At 62.4% G+C, this 20,702-nt stretch overlaps 3 protein-coding genes across 5 annotated transcripts; 2 read left to right on the top strand and 1 right to left on the bottom strand.

Annotated features, from left to right (window-relative positions):
* Nucleotides 1-568: 568 nt before the first annotated feature.
* LOC134157471 (solute carrier family 12 member 5-like) lies at nt 569-14,164 on the top strand. 3 transcript variants are annotated; one of them, XM_062606417.1, is made up of 22 exons: nt 569-672; nt 771-917; nt 2,137-2,191; nt 2,305-2,435; nt 2,711-2,940; nt 3,058-3,191; nt 3,286-3,405; nt 3,834-3,932; nt 4,081-4,138; nt 4,422-4,596; nt 4,668-4,771; nt 4,865-4,963; nt 5,051-5,170; nt 5,261-5,365; nt 6,560-6,728; nt 8,580-8,775; nt 8,883-9,037; nt 9,929-10,060; nt 12,244-12,333; nt 12,411-12,502; nt 12,870-13,000; nt 13,748-14,164. In XM_062606417.1, exons 1-22 carry the CDS (start codon nt 619-621, stop codon nt 13,831-13,833), a joined length of 2,682 nt encoding a protein of 893 aa, XP_062462401.1. In that variant the 5' UTR covers nt 569-618; the 3' UTR covers nt 13,834-14,164. The 3 variants fall into 3 exon arrangements, with proteins under 3 accessions (XP_062462401.1, XP_062462402.1, XP_062462403.1); XM_062606418.1 differs by having other exon boundaries at nt 570-672; nt 12,432-12,502; XM_062606419.1 differs by lacking the exons at nt 569-672; nt 2,305-2,435 and having other exon boundaries at nt 780-917.
* A 622-nt stretch (nt 14,165-14,786) lies between these two features.
* Nucleotides 14,787-17,740, top strand: SUV39H1 (SUV39H1 histone lysine methyltransferase). Its single transcript, XM_062606421.1, has 6 exons — nt 14,787-14,851; nt 15,066-15,217; nt 15,299-15,955; nt 16,052-16,198; nt 17,322-17,451; nt 17,572-17,740. Exons 1-6 carry the CDS (start codon nt 14,833-14,835, stop codon nt 17,700-17,702), a joined length of 1,236 nt encoding a protein of 411 aa, XP_062462405.1. The 5' UTR covers nt 14,787-14,832; the 3' UTR covers nt 17,703-17,740.
* Nucleotides 17,741-17,786: 46 nt separating this feature from the next.
* On the bottom strand, nt 17,787-20,644 carry WDR13 (WD repeat domain 13). Its single transcript, XM_062606416.1, has 8 exons — nt 20,378-20,644; nt 19,578-19,672; nt 19,364-19,491; nt 18,973-19,280; nt 18,577-18,757; nt 18,352-18,493; nt 18,130-18,260; nt 17,787-18,002 (listed from the first exon to the last, which is right to left on the bottom strand). Exons 1-8 carry the CDS (start codon nt 20,381-20,383, stop codon nt 17,818-17,820), a joined length of 1,176 nt encoding a protein of 391 aa, XP_062462400.1. The 5' UTR covers nt 20,384-20,644; the 3' UTR covers nt 17,787-17,817.
* Nucleotides 20,645-20,702: the final 58 nt, after the last annotated feature.

Genomic DNA, 20,702 nt, shown 5'->3' with positions numbered 1-20,702 from the left:
TGGGCTGCCTCCAAAGGAGCGTGAGCAGCAGGTGGAAGGAGGTGATCCTGCCCCTTTCTGCTCTTGTGGGACCTCTCTTGGAGCATTGTGTGCAGTTCTGGTGTCCTCAACGTAAAAAGGACATGGAAGTGTTGGAACAAGTCCAGAGAAGGCCACGAGGATGATCAGGGGACTGGAGCAGCTCCTGTATGGAGACAGGCTGAGGAAGTTGGGGCTGGAGAAGAGAAGGCTGCGTGGAGACCTCATAGCAGCCTTCCAGTATCTGAAGGCTTACAGGGATGCTGGGGATGGACTCTTCATTAGGGTCAAGGGGTAACGGGTTAAAACTGAAACAGGGGAAGTTGAGATTGGATCTAAGGAGGAAGTTCTTCGCTGTAAGGGAGGTGAGGCACTGGAATGGGTTGCCCAGGGAAGTTGTGAATGCTCCATCCCTGGCGGTGTTCAAGGCCAGGTTGGACAGAGCCTTGGGTGCCATGGTTCAGTGTGAGGTGTCCCTGCCCATGGCAGGGGGGATGGAAGTGGATGATCTTAAGGTCCTTTCCAACCCCAACCATTCTATGATTACCACCCGTGTTTTCCACACAGGAGGAACTGGCCACCCGTCCCCGTGTCCCCGCCATGCTGCGCCGCATCGCCCAGTACAGCGCCCTCAGCCCTGACAGTGACACACCGGTGAGGCACCATCGATGTGGTGGCCATGGGGTGTCAGGGGGTTCAACCTGTGCTCCCCACACAGTGACCAGGGGTGTGTTTGTCCCCTCTTTATGCAGCGGCGGGTGCTGGGGACGCTGTTGGGGGTGGTGGTGCCGGCGCTGCAGACGCTGCTGGGGCTGGTGCTGGTGCTGCGGTTGCCGTGGGTGGTTGGCACTGGAGGGGTGCTGCAGGCCTGCACCATCGGCCTCCTGCTCTGCGCCTGCGTGAGTGGGGTCAGGGGGGCATGTTTGGGGTCAGAGGGTCATCCGTGGGGTCCTGGCTGGGGTCAGGGGGCCTGGAGCAGGGTTACAGCTGGGTCATGGCTGGTTTGGGGGCATGTCAGGTTGTGTGTGGGGTCAGGGGTCACGTCTGGGGCTGTGTGGGGGCATCTGGGGTCATTTCCTGGTGTCATGTGTAGGTTGGGGGTCATGTTAGGGGCTGCATGCGGGGTCAGGGGTCATGTCTGGGGGTTCATGTGTGGGTTGGGGGTCATGTTAGGGGCTGCATGTGGGGTCAGGGGTCATGTCTAGGGGTCATGTCCGGGTTGGGGATCAGGTTAGGGGCTGCATGTGGCGTCAGGGGTCATGTCTGGGGCTGTGTGTGGGGTCAGAGGTCATGTGTGGGTTGGGAGTCATGTTAGGGGCTGCATGGGGCCATCAGGGGTCATTTCCTGGCGTCATGTGTGTGTGTGTGTGGGGGCTGCATGCGGGGTCAGGGGTCATGTCCTGGGGTCATGTGTGGGGTCAGGGGTCACGTCTGGGGCTGTGTGGGGGCATCTGGGGTCATGTCCTGGCGTCATGTGTGGGTTGGGGGTCATGTTAGGGGCTGCATGTGGCGTCAGGGGTCATGTCTGGGGCTGTGTGTGGGGTCAGAGGTCATGTGTGGGTTGGGAGTCATGTTAGGGGCTGCATGCAGGGTCAGGGGTCATGTCTGTGTGTGTGTGTGGGGTCAGGGGTCATGTCCTGGGGTCATGTGTGGGTCATGGGGTAGGGGGCTGTGTGGGGGCAGGGGTCATGTCCTGGCGTCATGTGTGTGGGGGTCAGGGGGCTGCATGTCCTGGGGTCATGTGTGGGTTGGGGGTCATGTTAGGGGCTGCATGTGGGGTCAGGGGTCATGTTTGGGGCTGTGTGTGGGGTCAGGGGTCATGTCCTGGCGTCACGTGTGGGTTGGGGGTCATGTTAGGGGCTGCATGCGGGGTCAGGGGTCATGTTTGGGGCTATGTGTGGGGTATGGGGTCATGTCCCAGGGTCATGTGTGGGGTCAGGGGTCATGTTTGGGGCTATGTGTGGGGTATGGGGTCATGTCCCAGGGTCATGTGTGGGGTCAGGGGTCATGTCTGGGACTGTGTGTGGGGTCAGAGGGTCACATCCTAAGGTGATGAGGGATGTCCCAAAGTCACCCATGGGAAGGGGTCAAAGGTTGTGACCTTGTGACCCCCCCCAGGCTGTGCTGACCGCAGTGTCATTGAGCGCCATCGCCACCAATGGCCTTGACCCCGGTGAGTTGGGGGGGGGACACAACACAAATGAGGGGGTAAAGTGGGGGGGGGGGGGGGTAACCCCCCCTTCCCAGCCCCGCCCCCCCTGCTGACGTCACAGTTGTGCCCGTCAGGGGGCTGCCCCTTGGGGCTGCTGTCGGGGGCGCTGGGCCCCGAGTCTGGGGGTGCCGTGGGGCTCTGCGCCTTCCTCAGCGCCGCCTTCACCGCTGCCGCCGCCGCCCTGGGCGCCGCCGAGGTCCTGCTGGTGAGTGGTGCGGTCCCTTTAAGAGGGAGGGACCGGGGAACTAAGGGGGCGTGGCGATGGTGGGGGGAGAGGGGCGTGGTTTCCTCAGGCAGGGCAACGGGATTGGTCTGCCATGAGGGGGGGGGCGTGGTCTGCTTGGGCGGGGCCATAATGTGGGTGGGATCTGTATTAAAGGGGCGTGGGCTTATTAAAAAGGAGGCGTGGTTTCCTCTTGTGGGCGTGGCCTCCGGGGGGTCGGTGTTCCCCGGTGGCCGCGCCCGTTCTCTCCCCCATAGGTTTACGTGGCCCCGGGGGCCGCCGTTCTACCGGGCCGAGGCCGCACTCGGCGCCTGAACAACGGGCGCGGATACGGGGCCGTGCTCCTGGCGCTGCTGGGGCTGGGGGCTGCCGCCACCCCGGCCCCCACCGCCGCCGCCGCGCTGGGCCCCGCCGGGCTGGTGCTGGCGCTGATGGGGTTGCAAGCAGGAGCCCTGCGCGCTGCCATCATGGGGGGCCCCCCACACCCGTGAGTCTTCCCCCCCACACACACACCCCCAAAACCCCCTTTTTATCCCCCAAACACCGGGCTGTATTGCACTAACCAACGTCTTGTCCCCGTCCCCCCCCATCACCACCACCTAAGACTCTGCTTGCCCGTCCAGCCTGGTGGCTGCCTCCAGCCCTGCCCCATAGCTGTGCCCCACAGCATGGGCAACAATAGCACCCAAGGAGCCACGCGGGTGGCATTCCCAGGGCCCAGTACCCACCTGCTGGCACGTGAGTCTATATGGGGCAGATGTGGGGTGCGGGGACACCCTAAGGAGGAATGGGGATGGGGGTGGGAGGGACCCAGGCGTGTCCTGCCCCACAGAGAACCTGTGGCCCCGTCCCACTGAGGTGCGGGGGGGAGCAGCAGAGGGTGAGGAAGAGGATGATGATGATGACTCCTCGTTTGGGGTGCTGCTGGGGCTCAGCCTGCCCATCACCTCGGGTGAGTGTGGGGAACATGGGCAATGGGGGAGGCACAACATTGTGGGGAACAAGGGGTTTGGGGGGAGTCAAGACTCCAAGGGGGACCCAGGGGGTTGGGGGGGGACACAGTTACTTGGGGTGCACCCTGGTGTTCTGGGGGAACTGGGTGTCTGGGAGGGGGGCAAGCAGGGGGTTGGGGGGGCGGGGGGGCACAGTTATTTGAAGGGGATCTTGGTGTTTGAGGGGGGGAGACCCACATATTTGGGGGGACCCAGGTCTTGGGGGGGATGGCACACACAACCCTGGTGTTTGGGGCAGGGGCCAGAATTCCATGCAGGACCCTGTTTTTTTGGGGGGACCCAGGTATTGGGGGGGGTTGTGTCCCAGGAGATATGTGGGGGGTATGCCATGGAATAAAGGGGGGGTCACGGCATTTTTGGGGTGCAGGAGTGCTGTGGGGCTGCAGCCGCTGCGGGGAGCTGCGCGACATCGCCACCTCCATCCCAGCTGGGAGCCTGGGGGCTGCCCTGGCCACCACCTTGGCCTGCATCCGCCCTATGTGGGGGGGAACCCAACATCTGGATGGTGGGGGGTGGGATGCCGGTTATGGGGCAGAGACCTCCATGTATGGGGTGAAGAGTCCGGGGGGGGGGGGGGGGGTGGTTTTTGGGGGGCCGTTTCCTTGACAGCCCAGACCTGAGCGCGGCCCTGCTGCTGGGGGCCTCCATCGAGGGGCAGCTGCTGCGGGACAAGTGAGTGGGGGGGTCCCCAATGTCCCCGGGGGGGGGGGGGGTGTCCCCCTAATGGTGTTCCTGGGGGGATCTCCAGTGTCTCCATGGGGTCCCCACTGTCCCTGTTGATGTCCCCTGGAGGGGTTCCTATGGTCTCCAGCATCCCAATGGGGTCCCTGGGGATGTCCCAGTGGGTTCTGTGGGGGTCCCTAAGGGAATTCCCAGTATCCCTATTGCATCCATGATGTCCAAGTGGTATCCCTGAGTGCTACCTGTAACATCCCACTATTGCCCCCCCCCCCAGGTTCGGAGCATCCCTGCGGGGGACACCGGTGGCCGGGGTGGCTTCGTGGCCGTCCCCATGGGTGCCACTGGCCGGGGCCGTGCTGTCGGCAGCAGGGGCCGGGCTGCAGGCACTGCTGGGGGGCAGCCGTTTGCTGCGGGGCCTGGCCCGTACCCGTGCCCTCCCGCTGCCACACGTGAGTACCCGGTGTCCCCGTTTATCACCGGTGTCACCGGTGCTGTCACCGCCTCACCGCTGTCCCCACAGGCGCTGGGTCGTGGGCGCCTCTGGCCGCTGGCAGCGACGGTGACCGTGGCTGAACTCGGTGTCCTCTTGGGTTCCCTTGACCTCCTGTCACCCGTCCTGTCCGTGTGTGTTGATGCACCCCACCCTGCACCCCCATCACCACCCCATGACGTCACGATGACGTCACACGGCATCACCCTTTTCTCATTCATTAACAGCTTCTGGCTCACCTCCTACCTGGGGTTGAACCTCGCCTGTGCCCTTCAAGGGTTGTTGCCCACCCCAGGATGGAGCCCCCGTTGTCGCCTCTATCACTGGTGAGCCCCCCCCACCTTGCTTCTTGCACCCCCCCCACAGCCACCTATGGGGCAGCCCTGACGCCACGGTGATGGTCACCCCCCCAGGGCAGCATCGCTGGCGGGCGCAGGGCTGTGCCTGGCACTGATGCTTGTTGCCTGCTGGTACTGTGGGCTGCTGGCCCTGGGCATCGGTGCCACTGCCTACAAGTACTTGGAGTACCGGGGGTAAGTGGGGTATCCATGTTTATGGGGGTGGGGGTCCCATGTGGGTTTTGGGGTCCCCCCCATCTTCTCCTCCCCATCACCCTCTTACAGGGCACAGAGCGAGTGGGGCGAGGGCCTGCGGGGTCTGTCGCTCAGCGCCGCACGGTTTGCCCTCCTGCGCCTGGAGGACGGGCGGCCGCCCGCCGCGAGCTGGAGGTGAGCGCTATGGGGCGATGTGTGGGGCAGCTGTGGGGCAGAGGATCGTAGAATAGAGTCCCAGAAGCAAGCAGGGTGGAAAAGCCCTTTAAGCTCATCCAGTCCAACCGTGCCCCAGCACTGCCAAGGGCACCCCTGCCCCATGGCACCGAGGGTCTCGTCCCCACGGTGTGTGACCTGGGCAGCCTGTTCCAATGCCTGAGCACCCTTTGGGGCAGGAATTGTTCCTCAGCTCCATCTAAACCTGCCCTGGGGCAGCTTGAGGCCGTTTCCTCTTGTCCCATCCCTTGGGAGCAGAGCCCAGCCCCTCCTGGCTCCATCCTCCTGTCAGGCAGTTGCAGGGAGCTCAAGGTTCCCCCTGAGCCTTCTGAACCCCCCAAGTCCCTCAGCCATTCCCCATCACACTTGTGCTCCAGACCCTGCACCAGCCCCATTGCCCTTCTCCGGCCCCACTCCAGTACCTCAACGTCCCTCTTGCACTGAGGGGCCCAGAGTTGAAGCCAGGATTCGAGGTGCAGCCTCACCAGCTGCCCTGGCCCTGCTGCTTGCAGGGGGTTGTTGTGGCCCAAGAGCAGGACCTGGCACTTTGCCTCCTTGAGCCTCATCCCATTGGCACAGCCCCATGGATGCAGCCTGTCCAGCTGCCCCCCCCCCCACCCAGCCTGGTGTCATCTGAGGGTGCCCTCGGGCATGGAATCATCATCATGGAATGGTTTGGGGGTGAAGGGATCTCAAAGCTCATCCAGATCCAGCCCCTGCCATAGGCAGGGAGCCCTTCCACTGGAGCAGCTTGCTCCAAGCCCCTGTGTCCTTGGACACTGGCAGGGATGGGGCAGCCACAGCTTCTCTGGGCACCCTGTGCCAGCGCCTCAGCACCCTCACAGGGAAGAGCTTCCTTAAATCCAGTCTAAATCTCCCCTGTCCCAGTCTGACCCCATCACCCCTTGTCCTATCAAGTCCCTGATGCAGGTCCATCCTTGCAGCCCCCTTCAGCCTCTGAGCTCTCCTCACAGCTTCTCTCCTCCATCCCCAATGTCCTCAGCCTGGCTCCTATGGGAGCTGCTCCAGCCCCTGCTCATCCTCGTGCCTTCCTCTGCCCTTGCCCTTCCTCATCCATGAAGTCCCTATGGGACAGCACCGGGGATGGGGATGGGGATGGATGGGGACCACTCACAGCCCGCTCTGTGCCCGCAGGCCGCAGCTGCTGGTGCTGCTGAAGCTGGATGAGGAGCTGAGGGCGACGCAGCCGCAGGTGCTGGCGCTGGCGGCGCAGCTCCAGGCCGGGAAGGGGCTCACGGTCGTCGGCACCGTCATCACCGGGGAGCTGCCCCGCGACCAGCCCCGGGCCCGTGCGGCCGAGCAGGTGGGGACCTATGGGGCTGGGTCCCTATGGATGGGGGGTACTATGGGGCTGGGTCCCTATGGATGGGGGGTACTGTGGATGAGGGGTGTCTAGTGATGGGGGGTCCAATGGGGTTGGGTCTCTAGGGATGGGGGGTCCTATGGGGCTGGGTCCCTATGGATGGGGGGGTCCTATGGGGCTGGGTCCCTATGGATGGGGGGTACTATGGGGCTGGGTCCCTATGGGATTGGGTCTTTATGGATGCGGGGTCTCTATTGATGCGGGGTCCTATGGGGTTGGGTCTCTATGGATGGGGGGTTCCTATAGGGCTGGGTCCCTATGGATGGGGGGTACTATGGGGCTGGGTCCCTATGGATGGGGGGTTCCTATAGGGCTGGGTCCCTATGGATGGGGGGTACTATGGGGCTGGGTCCCTATGGATGGGGGGGTCCTATGGGGCTGGGTCTCTATGGATGGGGGGTACTATGGGGCTGGGTCTCTGGGGCTGGGGATGGGGGGTACTATGGGGCTGGGTCCCTATGGGATTGGGTCTTTATGGATGCGGGGTCTCTATGGGTCCTATGGGGTTGGGTCTATGGATGGGGGTCTCTTGTGGGGTCCTATGGGGCTGGGTCTCTGTGGGATTGGGTCTCTATGGATGGGGGTCCTATGGGGCTGGGTCCCTATGGGATTGGGTCTCTATGGATGGGGGTCCTATGGGGCTGGGTCCCTATGGGATTGGGTCTCTATGGATGTGGGGTCCCTATGGGAGTGGATCCCTATGGGATTGGGTCCCTAATGGGGGTGGATGCATCCCTATGGGAGTGGAGCCCTATAGATGTGGGTCCCTGTGATGGTGGTTTCCAGGCCCTTTTGGGCTTGGTCTATAGATCTGGGTCTCTGTGGGTCCCTATGGGGTTGAGTCTCTATAGAGCTGGGTCTTCATAGATCTGGGTCCCTCTGGAGTTGGGTCCCTACTGAGTTGGGTCCCTATAGAGCTGGCTCTCTATGGGGGTGGGTCCCTCTGGGGTTGGGTCCCTATGGGGTCGGGTCTCTATACAGCTGGGTCCCTACTGGGTTGGGTCCCTATAGAGCTGGCTCCCTATGGAGGTGGGTCCCTTGGGGTTGGGTCCCTGTGGGGTCAGGTCTCTATAGAGCTGGCTCCCTATGGATTGGGTCCCTATAGATCTGTCTCCATATGGGATTGGGTCCTATAGATCTGGTTCCCTATGGGATTTGGGTCCCTATAGATCTGTCTCCCTATGTGGTTGTGTGCCTATAGATCTGTCTCCCTATAGCATTGGGTCCCTATAGATCTGTCTCCCTATGTGATGTGTCTCTATAGATCTGTTTCCCTATGGGTCCCTATAGATCTGTCTCCCTATGGATTGGGTCCCTATAGATCTGTCTCCCTATGGGATTGGGTCCCTATAGATCTGTCTCCCTATGGATTGTGTCCCTATAGATCTGTCTCCCTGTGGGGTCAGATCCCTATAGATCTGTCTCCCTATGGGGTCAGGTCCCTATAAATCTGTCTCCCTATGGGGTCAGCTCCCTATAGATCTGGTTCCCTATGGGGTCAGATGCCTATAGATCTGTCTCCCTGTGGGGTCAGGTCCCTATAGATCTGTCTCCCTATGGGGTCAGCTCCCTATAGATCTGTCTCCCTATGGGGTCAGCTCCCTATAGATCTGGTTCCCTATGGGATTGGGTCCCTATAGATCTGTTCCCTATGGGATTTGGGTCCCTATAAATCTGTCTCCCTATGGGGTCAGCTCCCTATAGATCTGGTTCCCTATGTGATTGTGTCCCTATAGATCTGTCTCCCTATGGGTCCCCCCCTCTAAGCTGACGCCTTCCCCTCCATGGCAGGCGCTGCGGGAGGAGCTGGCAGGGGCCGGTGCCCGCGGCTTCGTTCAGGTCCTGGTGTCACCGGGCCGGGGGCCGGGGCTGGCGGCGCTGGTGCAGGGCTGCGGGTTGGGGGCCCTGCGCCCCAACGCCGTGCTCATGGGCTGGCCCCACGGCTGGCGCCGGCGCCACGACCCCGCGGCCGCACGGAGATTCGTGGGTAAGGAGGAAAGGGGGGGGGGATAAAGGGTGATGGGGATGGGGGGGGGGGGGGGGGTGTCTGTGCCCCCTAACTCCTCAATTTGACTTTTTCCACCCCATTTCCAGAGCTGCTGCGGGTGGCGGGGTCCGGTGGGCGCGCGCTGCTGGTGGCCAAGGGGGCTCTGGGGACCGGGGCGCAAGGAGGCACCTTGGACGTGTGGTGGGTGGTGGGCGATGGGCGCCTGCTCACCCTCCTGCCCCTCCTGCTGCGGCAGCACCCGGTATGTGGGGCTGGGGGGGTGGTTACGGGGTGCTGCGGTGTGTGATAGGGGGGTTATGGGGTACTGGGGGGTCTGTGGGGTGGGTGCTGGAGCATAGAGGGTGCTGGGGAGGGCTATGGGGTGCTGTGGTGTGTGATAGGGGGTTTATGGGGTACTGGGGGGTCTGTGGGGTGGGTGCTGGAGCCTAGAGGGTGCTGGGGAGGGCTATGGGGTGCTGCGGTGTGTGATAGGGGGTTTATGGGGTACTGGGGGGTCTGTGGGGTGGGTGCTGGAGCCTAGAGGGTGCTGGGGAGGGCTGTAGGGTGCTGTGGTGTGTGATAGGGGGTTTATGGGGTACTGGGGGGTCTGTGGGGTGGGTGCTGGGGAGGGCTATGGGGTGCTGCGGTGTGTGATAGGGGGTTTATGTGGTACTGGGGGGTCTGTGGGGTGGGTGCTGGGGAGGGCTATGGGGTGCTGCGGTGTGTGATAGGGGGGTTATGGGGTACTGGGGGGGGCTGTGGGGCTGGTGCTAGGCAGAGTTATGGGGTGGGTGCTGGAGCATAGAGGGTGCTGGGGAGGGCTATGGGGTGCTGCGGTGTGTGATAGGGGGGTTATGGGGTACTGGGGGGTCTGTGGGGTGGGTGCTGGAGCATAGAGGGTGCTGGGGAGGGCTATGGGGTGCTGTGGTGTGTGATAGGGGGGTTATGGGGTACTGGGGGGGCTGGGGGGTTGGTGCTGGGCAGAGCTATGGGGTGGGTGCTGGAGCATAGAGGGTGCTGGGGAGGGCTATGGGGTGCTGCGAGTCAGGCAGATGTTTCTGGGAGCAATGAGTGCTGTAGGGTAGGTTCTATGGGGTGGGTGCTGTGGGGCGGTCGCTGTGGGGTCACCCCACTGAACGTCGTGGGTGCGCAGGCCTGGCGCGGGTGTTGCGTGCGGCTGTTCACGGTGGCGCTGCTGGAGGACAACAGCGTGAGGCTGCGGCGGTTGCTGGAGGCCGTGGCCCGGCGCCGGGGGTTGCCTGCACAGACCCACGTTGTGGAGCTGGTGAGAGCCTGACAACACCACAGCGTCACCTCATCAACACCCGTGTCACCCCAGAAACACCCATGTCACCCCATCAACACCACAGCGTCACCCCATCAACACCCGTGTCACCCCATCAACCCCACAGCGTCACCCCATCAACACCACAGCGTCACCCCATCAACACCACAGCGTCACCCCATCAACACCGGTGTCACCCCATCAACACCACAGCGTCACCCCATCAACACCTGTGTCACCCCGTCAACACCCGTGTCACCCCATCAACACCACAGCGTCACCCCATCAACATCAGTGTCACCCCATCAACACCACAGCATCACCCCATCAACACCACAGCGTCACCCCATCAACACCCGTGTCACCCCATCAACACCACAGAGTGACCTCAGCAACACAGCAGTGTCACCCTATCATTACCATGGTGTCACCCCCATCAACACCACATTGTCACCTCATCAACACTCTGATGTCACCCCAACACCACCTCATTGTCATCCCAACAACACCTTGGTGTCACCCCATCACCACAGCAGTGTCACTCCATCAATACTATGGCGTCACCCCCATCAACACCACAGTGTCACCCCAACAACACCTTGGTGTCACTCCATCACCACCTTGGTGTCACCCCATCACCACCGCAGTGTCACCCCAACACCACCTGTCACCCCCAAAACACCTCACTTTCACCCCACCACTACCTTGGTGTCACCCCATGCTATGGCATCACCCCATTGCCTCAGTGTCACCCCACGCTATGGCATCACCCCACATCACGGTGTCACCCCATGCTATGGCATCACCCCATTGCCTCAGTGTCACCCCTCGCTATGGTATCACCCCACACCACGGTGTCACCCCATGCTATGGCATCACCCCACACCACGGTGTCACCCCATGCTATGGCATCACCCCACACCACGGTGTCACCCCACACTATGGCATCACCCCACAGCACGGTGTCACCCCACGCTATGGCATCACCCCAGAGCACGGTGTCACCCCATGCTATGGCATCACCCCATTGCCTCAGTGTCACCCCACGCTATGGCATCACCCCAGAGCACGGTGTCACCCCATGCTATGGCATCATCCCACACTACGGTGTCACTTCACGCTACGGCATCACCCCACACCACAGTGTCACCCCATGCTATGGCATCACCCCATTGCCTCAGTGTCACCCCATTGCCTCAGTGTTACCCCATGCTATGGCATCACCCCACACCACAGTGTCACCCCATGCTATGGCATCACCCCATTGCCTCAGTGTCACCCCATTGCCTCAGTGTTACCCCATGCTATGGCATCACCCCACACCACAGTGTCACCCCACGCTATGGCATCACCCCACACCACGGTGTCACCCCATGCTATGGCATCACCCCATTGCCTCAGTGTCACCCCACGCTATGGCATCACCCCAGAGCACGGTGTCACCCCATGCTATGGCATCACCCCATTGCCTCAGTGTCACCCCACGCTATGGCATTACCCCAGAGCACGGTGTCACCCCACGCTATGGCATCACCCCACACCACGGTGTCACCCCATGCTATGGCATCACCCCATTGCCTCAGTGTCACCCCACGCTATGGCATCACCCCATTGCCTCAGTGTCACCCCACGCTATGGCATCACCCCAGAGCACGGTGTCACCCCATGCTATGGCATCACCCCACACCACGGTGTCACCCCATGCTATGGCATCACCCCATTGCCTCAGTGTCACCCCACGCTATGGCATCACCCCACACCACGGTGTCACCCCATGCTATGGCATCACCCCACACCACGGTGTCACCCCACGCTATGGCATCACCCCATTGCCTCAGTGTCACCCCACGCTATGGCATCACCCCACACCACGGTGTCACCCCATGCTATGGCATCACCCCATTGCCTCGGTGTCACCCCACGCTATGGCATCACCCCATTGCCTCAGTGTCACCCCATGCTATGGCATCACCCCAGAGCACGGTGTCACCCCACGCTATGGCATCACCCCACACCACGGTGTCACCCCATGCTGTGGCATCACCCCACACCACGGTGTCACCCCATGCTATGGCATCACCCCATTGCCTCAGTGTCACCCCACGCTATGGCATCACCCCACACCACGGTGTCCCCCCCTTGCCCTGCTGTCACCCCTCCAACCACGCTCCTCCCCACGGCAGCACGACAGCGACGTCTCTGCCTACACCTACGAGCGGACGCTGATGATGGAGCAGCGCTCCCAGATGCTTCGCCAGATGCGGCAGGCGCAGGTGACCTCACCTGTGACGTCACGTGACGTCACACACCCGTCACGACGCCTGTGGTGACGTCGTCCGTGACGTCACAGGGACGCCTCACCCCGTCACAGGCCCCCAGCACAGCCGGGGAGGAAGAGGAGGAGGAGGAAGAGGGAGGAATCCCTCGGCGAGGACCCAGCCCGTGAGCGGCACTGGGGGGGGACTGGGATGAACTGGGGCCATACTGGGATGTACTGGGAGGGTGCTCAGGGATGTACTGGGAGGGTGCTCAGGGATGTACTGGGAGGGCGCTCAGGGCCATACTGGGATGTACTGGGAGGGTGCTCAGGGCCATACTGGGATGTACTGGGAGGGTGCTCAGGGCCATACTGGGGGGGTGCTCAGGGCCATACTGGGTTGCACTTGGGGGGTTGTGGGCCATACTGGGACAGCACCATCCCATACTGGTTTGGGGGGCACAGGGAGGGTCTGGGCCATGGGTGGGGGGGGGTCCTGGTGCTGATGGGCTGTACTGGTTCCAACTGGTTGTACTGGTTCCTGCTGGTCAGGGGGAACGTGCGGCGCATGCACGCGGCCGAGCGGCTGAACGAGGTGCTGGGGCGGCACTCGGGGGGGGCCCGCCTGGTGCTGCTGGACCTGCCCCCCCCGCCCCCCCGGGGGCCACGGCCCCTCGATAACTGTATCCTGGAGGAAGGGGGGGGGGGAATGGGGGAGAAATGGGGGGGGGGACAGTGGAGAAAGCTGGGGGGGAATGGGAAAGTAGGAGAAATGGGGAAGGTGAGGAATGTGGGGATGAAGTGGTCAGATGGGGAGCTGTGGGGTGGAGGGGTCACTGGGGCAGTTGTGGGGCAGCCATGGGGCATAGGGGTCACTGGGGCAGCTGTGGGGCAGCCATGGGGCAGAGGGGGCTCTGGGGTAGCTGTGGGGCAGCCATGGGGCAGATGGGTCAGTGGGTCAGTTGTGGGGCAGCCATGGGGCAGAGGGGTCACTGGGACAGCTGTGGGGCAGCCATGGGGCAGATGGGTCGGTGGGGCAGTTGTGAGGCAGAGGGGTCACTGGGGCAGCTGTGGGACAGAGGAGTCACTGGGGCAGCTGTGGGACAGCCATGGGGCAGGGGGGGCTCTGGGACAGTTGTGGGGCAGCCATGGGGCAGATGGGTTGGTGGGGCAGTTGTGGGGCAGAGGGGTCACTGGGGCAGCTGTGGGACAGCCATGGGGCAGAGGGGGCTGTGGGGCAGCCATGGGGCAGGGGGGGGCTCTGGGGTAGCTGTGGAGCAGCCATGGGGTAGAGGGGTCACTGGGGCATCTGTGGGGCAGTGGGGGCTGTGGGGCCACCATGGGACAGAGTGGGCTGTGGGGCAGCCATGGGGCAGAGGGGTCACTGGGGCAGCCATGGAGCTGTGGGGCAGGTCCTTGACATGGGGCAGACCTCGAGTTCCTGGAGGTGCTGACAGAGGGGCTGGGGCCGGTGCTGCTGGTGCGGGGAGGGGACGGGGACAGCCCTGGGCCCTGAGCGCACCAGTACAGACCAGTGCTCCCAGTTCGCACCCCAGCGCTCCCAGTACGATTCCAGCCTGAGCCGCAGCTCTTCAAGCATGATCCCAGTACGGTCCCTGCACTTCCCAGTATGGACCCAGCGGCTCTCCCACTATGGACCGAGCCAGTGCTCTGCAAGTCAGGTCCTATTACGGACCAGTGCTCCCAGTATGGACTCTTAAGGCTCCCAGTTAAATGCCAGCCTGAGCTAAAGCAGGATCCCAGTATGGACCCCAGTGCTCCCAGTCCAGATCCAGGCCTTTGCCAGCCCCATTGGATGCTCCACTCCCAGTTCCATCAGCCACTGGTCCCAGCCTCACCGGGACATCGCTCCCATCGGGGAGGGTCCAGACCCATCCGGTACCGGTGAGTGGTCCCGGTCCCAGCCTTCCCCATCATCCCCCATGGCCCATCCCAACGTTAAACTGGGGTTTAACACCAGGGCTCTATCTCAATGCATTCACAAAGGCGCTGCCGTCCCCAAGCGCTCATTAACGCGCTAATTAACGCGCTAATTAACGTTTCTCTTCCTGCCCCCCCTTCCCCAGGCCGAGGACAACGAGTGGGACGACTGAGCCCCCCCCCACCACATCCGCTCCAAGCTGGACCCTCCAAGGGGCTCCACCACCCCCTCATCCGCTGCTCCACACGTGCAATAAAGGCCTCACTAATTACTTAACGAGCGGCTTAATGAGCGCTTTAATGAGCTTTAAGCCGCCGCAGCGCGGGGAATGCCGGGCGTTATGCAAATGAGGCAGCGCTTCAGCCAATAGGGGAAAAGCTGAGAGGAAGCGCCAATGGGAGGCGGGGCTCCTCCTCCCCGCGCGCGCTGCCCGACGGGCGGAAGTGAGGGAAAAAAAAAAACCAAAAAAAAAAGGAAGAGGGTGGGTTTTTTTTTTTTTAAAAAAAAAGGGGGGAGGGAAAAGGAAAAGGAAGAGAGAAAAAAAAAAAAACAACCCTTCGGCAGCGGCGGAAAATGGCGGAAAATTTAAAAGGTTCGCGCGGGGTGGCGGGAACCGGCGGCGGGAACGGCGCGCCGCTTCGCGCGCTTTCTTCCCGCGGCGCGCGCGGCGACCGTTTGGCGGGAGATAAGTGGCGGAGGGGGGGGGAAACGGAACCGAACCGGTACCACGGGGTGGGGGAGGGCAGTGATGTCGGTTCCGTTCTTTCCGTTAACGCGGTCCCGTTTCCCCCCCCTACCTCCCGCAGCCCCATCGTGCTCCGTGTGCTGCAAGTCCTCATGGCCGCAGCTGCAGGACCTGTGCCGCCGGGAGCAGCTGCAGTGCCGGGCGCTCGGCATCAGCCGCCGCAACCTGGGCGACTTCGAGGTGGAGTACCTCTGCGACTACAAACGCGTGCGGGTGAGTGGAAACCCCCCCCCCCAAAACCCTTCCTTTCCCCTCACACCCCATAGGACACCCCCTAATCCCTGCCTCCCATAGAACGAGGAGTTCTACCTGGTGAAGTGGAGGGGATACCCCGAGGCCGCCAACTCGTGGGAGCCCCGCAAGAACCTGCGTTGCCGGGGGCTCTTGAAGCAGCTCCATCAAGACCTGGCCCGTGCTCCCGGGGGTCCGGTGCAGCCCGGTCCTCGGGGGCTGCCCGCCCGCGCTGTTTCCTACCTGATGCAAAAGGCAGAGCAGCGCCAAGCGCTGCGGTGTTGGGAGCAGCTCCTCAACAGCACCCGCAGCCACCGGGGCCGTATCAGGGTGGAGAACAAGGTGGACTTGCACGGGCCCCCCCGGGACTTCGTTTACATCAACGAGTACAAGGTGGGGCCCGGCGTCAACCTGACGCCGGTGGCTGTGGGTTGCGAGTGTCAGGATTGCATGGCGGAGGCGGCGAGCGGTTGTTGCCCCGGTGCTTCCCACAACAAGTTCGCCTACAACGAGGCGGGTCAGGTACGGATCCGAGCGGGGCTGCCCATCTACGAGTGCAACTCGCGGTGCCGCTGCGGCGCCGACTGCCCCAACCGCGTGGTGCAGAAGGGCATCCGCTACGACCTCTGCATCTTCCGCACCGGCAACGGCCGCGGATGGGGCGTGCGCACCCTCGAGCACATCCGCAAGAACAGCTTCGTCATGGAGTACGTTGGGGAGGTGAGAGGCCCCCGGGGGTGGGTGGGGGGAAATGGGGTGTTTTGGGGGTGTTTAATGGAGGGAGCAGAGCTGTGACCCCGTTGGTCCTGCCCCCAGATCATCACGTCGGAGGAGGCGGAGCGCCGGGGGCAGGTTTACGACCGGCAAGGGGCTACGTATCTCTTCGACCTGGACTACGTGGAGGACGTGTACACGGTGGACGCGGCGCACTACGGCAACATCTCCCACTTCGTCAATCACAGCGTGAGTGCGGGGGCGGCAGGAGGTTGCTTGATAAGGGCGAATTCGGTTAATATGGGCGAATTTGCTTAATGCAGGCAAATTTGCTTAATACGGAGAAATTCGGTTAATATGGGCAAATTTGCTTAATATGGACAAATTTGCTTATTACGGGCAAATTTGCTTAAAATGGGCAAATTCAGTTAATATGGGCAAATTTGCTAAATATGGGCAAATCTGCTTAAAATGGGCAAATTCAGTTAATATGGGCAAATTTGCTAAATATGGGCAAATCTGCTTATTACGGGCAAATTTGCTTAATACAGGCAAATTTGCTTAATATGGCCAAATTTGCTTAATGCGGGCAAATTTGCTTATAATGGCCAAATTAGGTTAATACGGGATAGTTCACTTAATATGGGAAATATTCGCTTAATGTAGGCAAATTCGCTTAATGTAGGCAAATTCGGTTAATATGACCAAATTCGCTTAATATGGGTAAATTCGCTTAATATAGGTAAATTTGGTTAATGTGGGTAAATTTGCTTAATATGGGCAAATTTGCTTAATATGGGAAAAACTCGCTTAACATGGGTGAATTTGCTTAATATGGGCAAATTCGCTTAAAATGGGTGAATTCACTTAATATGGGTGAATTTGCTTAATACGGGCGAATTCGCTTAATATGGGTGAATTTGCTTAATATGGAAAATATTCGCTTAATATGGGCAAATTTGCTTAATATGGGAAATATTCGCTTAATACGGGCAAATTTGCTTATTATGGGCGAATTTGCTTAATGTGGGCAAATTCGGTTAATATGGGCAAATTTGCTTAATATGGGCAAGTGGGAGGGGCTTTATCTGCCGGGGTGGGGCCTGTTGGCTTATCTATGGAACTGGGTGTGGCTTCGTGGGATGGGGGCGTGGCTTCCCGGGGCTCCGCCTACTGCAGGGACACGGCATCCTTAACGGAAGGGGCTGATTGGTCAGCAGCATCCCTCCTTGCAGGGGGGAAAAATGGTTTTTAGCTGTCAAGGGGTGGGACTTGCTTTAGCACCGCCCACTGTGGGGGGGGCTCTTATCCAATGGCAGCGCAAGAGGGGCGTGGTTTCACTGGTTGTGGGCGGGGCTCCGCCTCCCCGCAGTGCGACCCCAACCTGCAGGTGTACAACGTGTTCATCGAGAACCTGGACGAGCGGCTGCCGCGCATCGCGCTCTTCGCCACCCGCTTCATCCGCGCCGGCGAGGAGCTCACCTTCGACTACAACATGCACGGTACCGGCCCCTTCCTGCCCCACAAGCCCTGCCCCATGGCTCAGCCCAGCGCTATGGGGCACCAAACACACACCCCACACCCCCCCCTCCATCTCCCCTTCATTGTGCTTTCACCCACAGTGGACCCAGTGGACGCCGAGAGCACCCGCATGGACTCCAACTTCGGGCTGGCAGTCGGGGGCTCGCCCCGTGCCCGGGGCCGTATCGAGTGCAAGTGCGGGGCTGCCGCTTGCCGCAAGTACCTCTTCTGAGCCAGGCAGCGCCGAGGCAAACACGCTTGTTGAACACAGAGGGGGGTCTGTGCCGTGCCATGAAGGGGACACACACACACACATACACGAGTTTTTGGGGGGGGGGGTGTTGGTGTCAGGCATGCTGGCGGCGCCACACAATGACGGTGCCGGTGGCGTCGCTGGAGGCCAAGAGGCTCTCGTCGCAGTTGAAGGCAACGGCCAGCACGGCGCCGCCGTGGCCCTGCAGCGTGTTGACGGTGGCTCGCGCCGTGCGCCCCACGTCGAAGAAGTGAACGCAGGCGTCCTCGCTGCCCGTCACTGCGGGGGAAAAGGGGTGGTGGGGGGGGGGGGGTGAACGTTGGGACACGTTCCCCGTCCTCAGTGCCCCCAAACAGGACCCCAAACACCCTCCCGTGGAGCCCTGTGTCCCCCCTCTGCTACGTACCCACACAGGCTCCCTGCCGGAAGGACATGAGGGGACAGAAGCAGCTTCGCAGGGGCTGCTCCCGGTGCTTCGTGGGGAAGCTGCGCCGCAGCCACAGCCCCGGTGCCCCGGAGCCCTCTTCTTCCACTACCCTGTGGGGATAAAAGGGGGTGAGCTTCTGCCCCTCAGCACCCCCACACACCCCCCCCCATGAACCCCCCTTTTGGGGTGTCCCCCCTGTACCTGAACAGCAGCAGACGGTCAGGGCAGGCATTAACCAGCAGCGAAGGGTCAGGGGCCTCACGACTGGCCCAGGCCCGTGCAGAGAGTGATGTGATGGAGCCTCCTGCTTGCACCACCACACGCGAGGCCTTCGTCAGCCGCCCTGAGGAAGGGGGGGGTACGAAGTGGGGGTCAGCACCTTGTGCTGCCACAGAGCCACCAGCACCCCCTATGGCTCCCACCTACCAGTGCCAGGGTCACAGAGGAAGGAGGAAACGGAGCCGCGGTCATCACCGGCCCAAAGGATGCGGCCGGGGGCATCGAAGCAAAGCGCCAGCACCCGCCCGGGCAATCGGCCCGCGCCGCCCCGTGCCGGCTTCCCCGTGGAGATGTTCACCACCCGCACCATGTGCCGGGCACTGCCCACCTGGGAATGCCGTGGGACACCCCGATGGGATGGGGATGTGACCTCCCCAACCCCTCAGGGTTGGGTTGCTGGGACGGAGGGAAGGGGTAGGATGGGGATGTAGGGGACCAGGATGAGGTGTGGAGGGTGTCAGTGAGCGCAGGGGGGTGGTTGTTGCATCCAGGACATGCGGGATGTGGGGAGGGTCGTGGGGAGACGCTGGGGGTGCCACTGACCACAGTGAGGTTGTTGTTGAGCGGCTGGAAGGCGCAGCAGAGCAAGGCAGCACCGTCGGGGTCGGGCACGCGGCGGATGCAGCGCCCGTCGGCGGGAGCCCAGAGCCTCAAGGTCCCATCCAAGGAAGCCGACACCAAGACGTCGTTGGAGAGGGACCAGGCGAAGTCGGCCACGCCGCCGCCGTGGCCCCGCAGCACCTGCAGCACGGCCGGCGGCCCTGGTGCCAAGCGGCACACGGAGATGGTGCCGTCCAGCGAGCAGCACGCCAGCAAGTGCCGGTCGTCGTGGGCAAACTGCACCTTTGGCACTGCCCAACCGCGGTGGTCGTCAGTGTTTGGGGTGCCCTACAGCCAACACCCCCCCCCCTTTTCCCGGTGCCCTCCCGGTTACCGGCGCTGTCCGTGTGCTGGTCGAAGACGTGGTAGACACCGGCGAAGGCGTAGTTCTCACTCAGGGTGGTGTCCCCGGCCATGGCGCGGCTCGCTTCTGCCAGGGGGGTGGGCACCACACCGGGGGGGCTGTGGAGAGATGTGGCTGGGACTCAGCACCCAAATACACCCCCCCTGCCATACACATACGCACACAAGGACCCAGAGGTGCTCACCGCTCGTCGGGGGCCCCGCGGGGCACCCCAGGGTGGGAGCCGCGGCTGAGGGAGCGCCGGTGTCCTCGTGCCACGCGTGGGTCGTCCTCAAAGTCCTGGGGGAGAGGAAAGAGTTGTGGGGAGCAACTGAGCCAGAAGGATCCCAACCCAGCGGCAGGGAGGCCTCACCACCCCCCCCCCGAACACATTCTGCAGCCCTGAGCTTCATAGAATCAGACTGGGTTGGGGTGGAAGGGACCTTAAATCTCATCCAGCTCCAACCCCTGCCATAGGCAGGGACCCCTTCCACTGGAGCAGCTTGCTCCAAGCCCCTGTGTCCTTGGGCACTGCCAGGGATGGGGCAGCCACAGCTTCTCTGGGCACCCTGTGCCAGCGCCTCAGCACCCTCACAGGGAAGAGCTTCCTTAAATCCAGTCTAAACCTCCCCTGTCCCAGTCTGACCCCATCACCCCTTGTCCTATCAAGTCCCTGATGCAGGTCCCTCCCCAGCATCCTTGCAGCCCCCTTCAGCCTCTGAGCTCTCCTCGCAGCTTCTCTCCTGCAGCCCCAATGTCCTCAGCCTGGCTCCTATGGGAGCTGCTCCAGGCCCTGCTCATCCTCGTGCCCTCCTCTGGCCTCGCTCCACATCCTGATGCCGCCACCAGCACTGCAGTGCTGCAAGCGAGGTCTCACCAGAGCAGAATGGGCAGGCGGGGGGGCTCTGTTCTGTGGTTGCTGCCCCCCCCCATGGGGTTCTGCAGCCCCTCGGAGCGATGCCCCGACCCCAACGGGTACTCCCCCATCCCCATCCCCATCCATACCTCCATGCGGTCCAGCGTGGTGCGGCTGGCCCGTAGGGCGCTGCTGCTGTGGGCCCGGCAGCTGCTCTGCTCGGACAGGGCCCCGTAGCGCTGGGCCAGGAGCCGGGTGCGCACCCGCAGGTACCAGCGCCGGGTGCTCCCTTCCAAGGCTCCCCCCTGCGCTTGCTCCCGCAGTAACTGGCTCCGGCGCCGCACGTACTGGGTCCGGAACTGCGGCCAGCGCGGGGTGCGGTAGGCCGCGTACCTGCGGACACCGAGACCCCGCTACCGGCTCCTGTGTAGTTGTGTCCCCCCCCAATCCCCCAACCCCACCGGGGCAACCGGG

Source organism: Pezoporus occidentalis, unplaced genomic scaffold (genome assembly GCF_034315485.1).
Source record: "Pezoporus occidentalis ecotype Australia unplaced genomic scaffold, CSIRO_AGI_Poc_V1 ctg968, whole genome shotgun sequence".
Lineage (NCBI taxonomy): Eukaryota > Metazoa > Chordata > Aves > Psittaciformes > Psittacidae > Pezoporus > Pezoporus occidentalis.
This window is presented reverse-complemented; position numbering and strand designations above follow the sequence as displayed.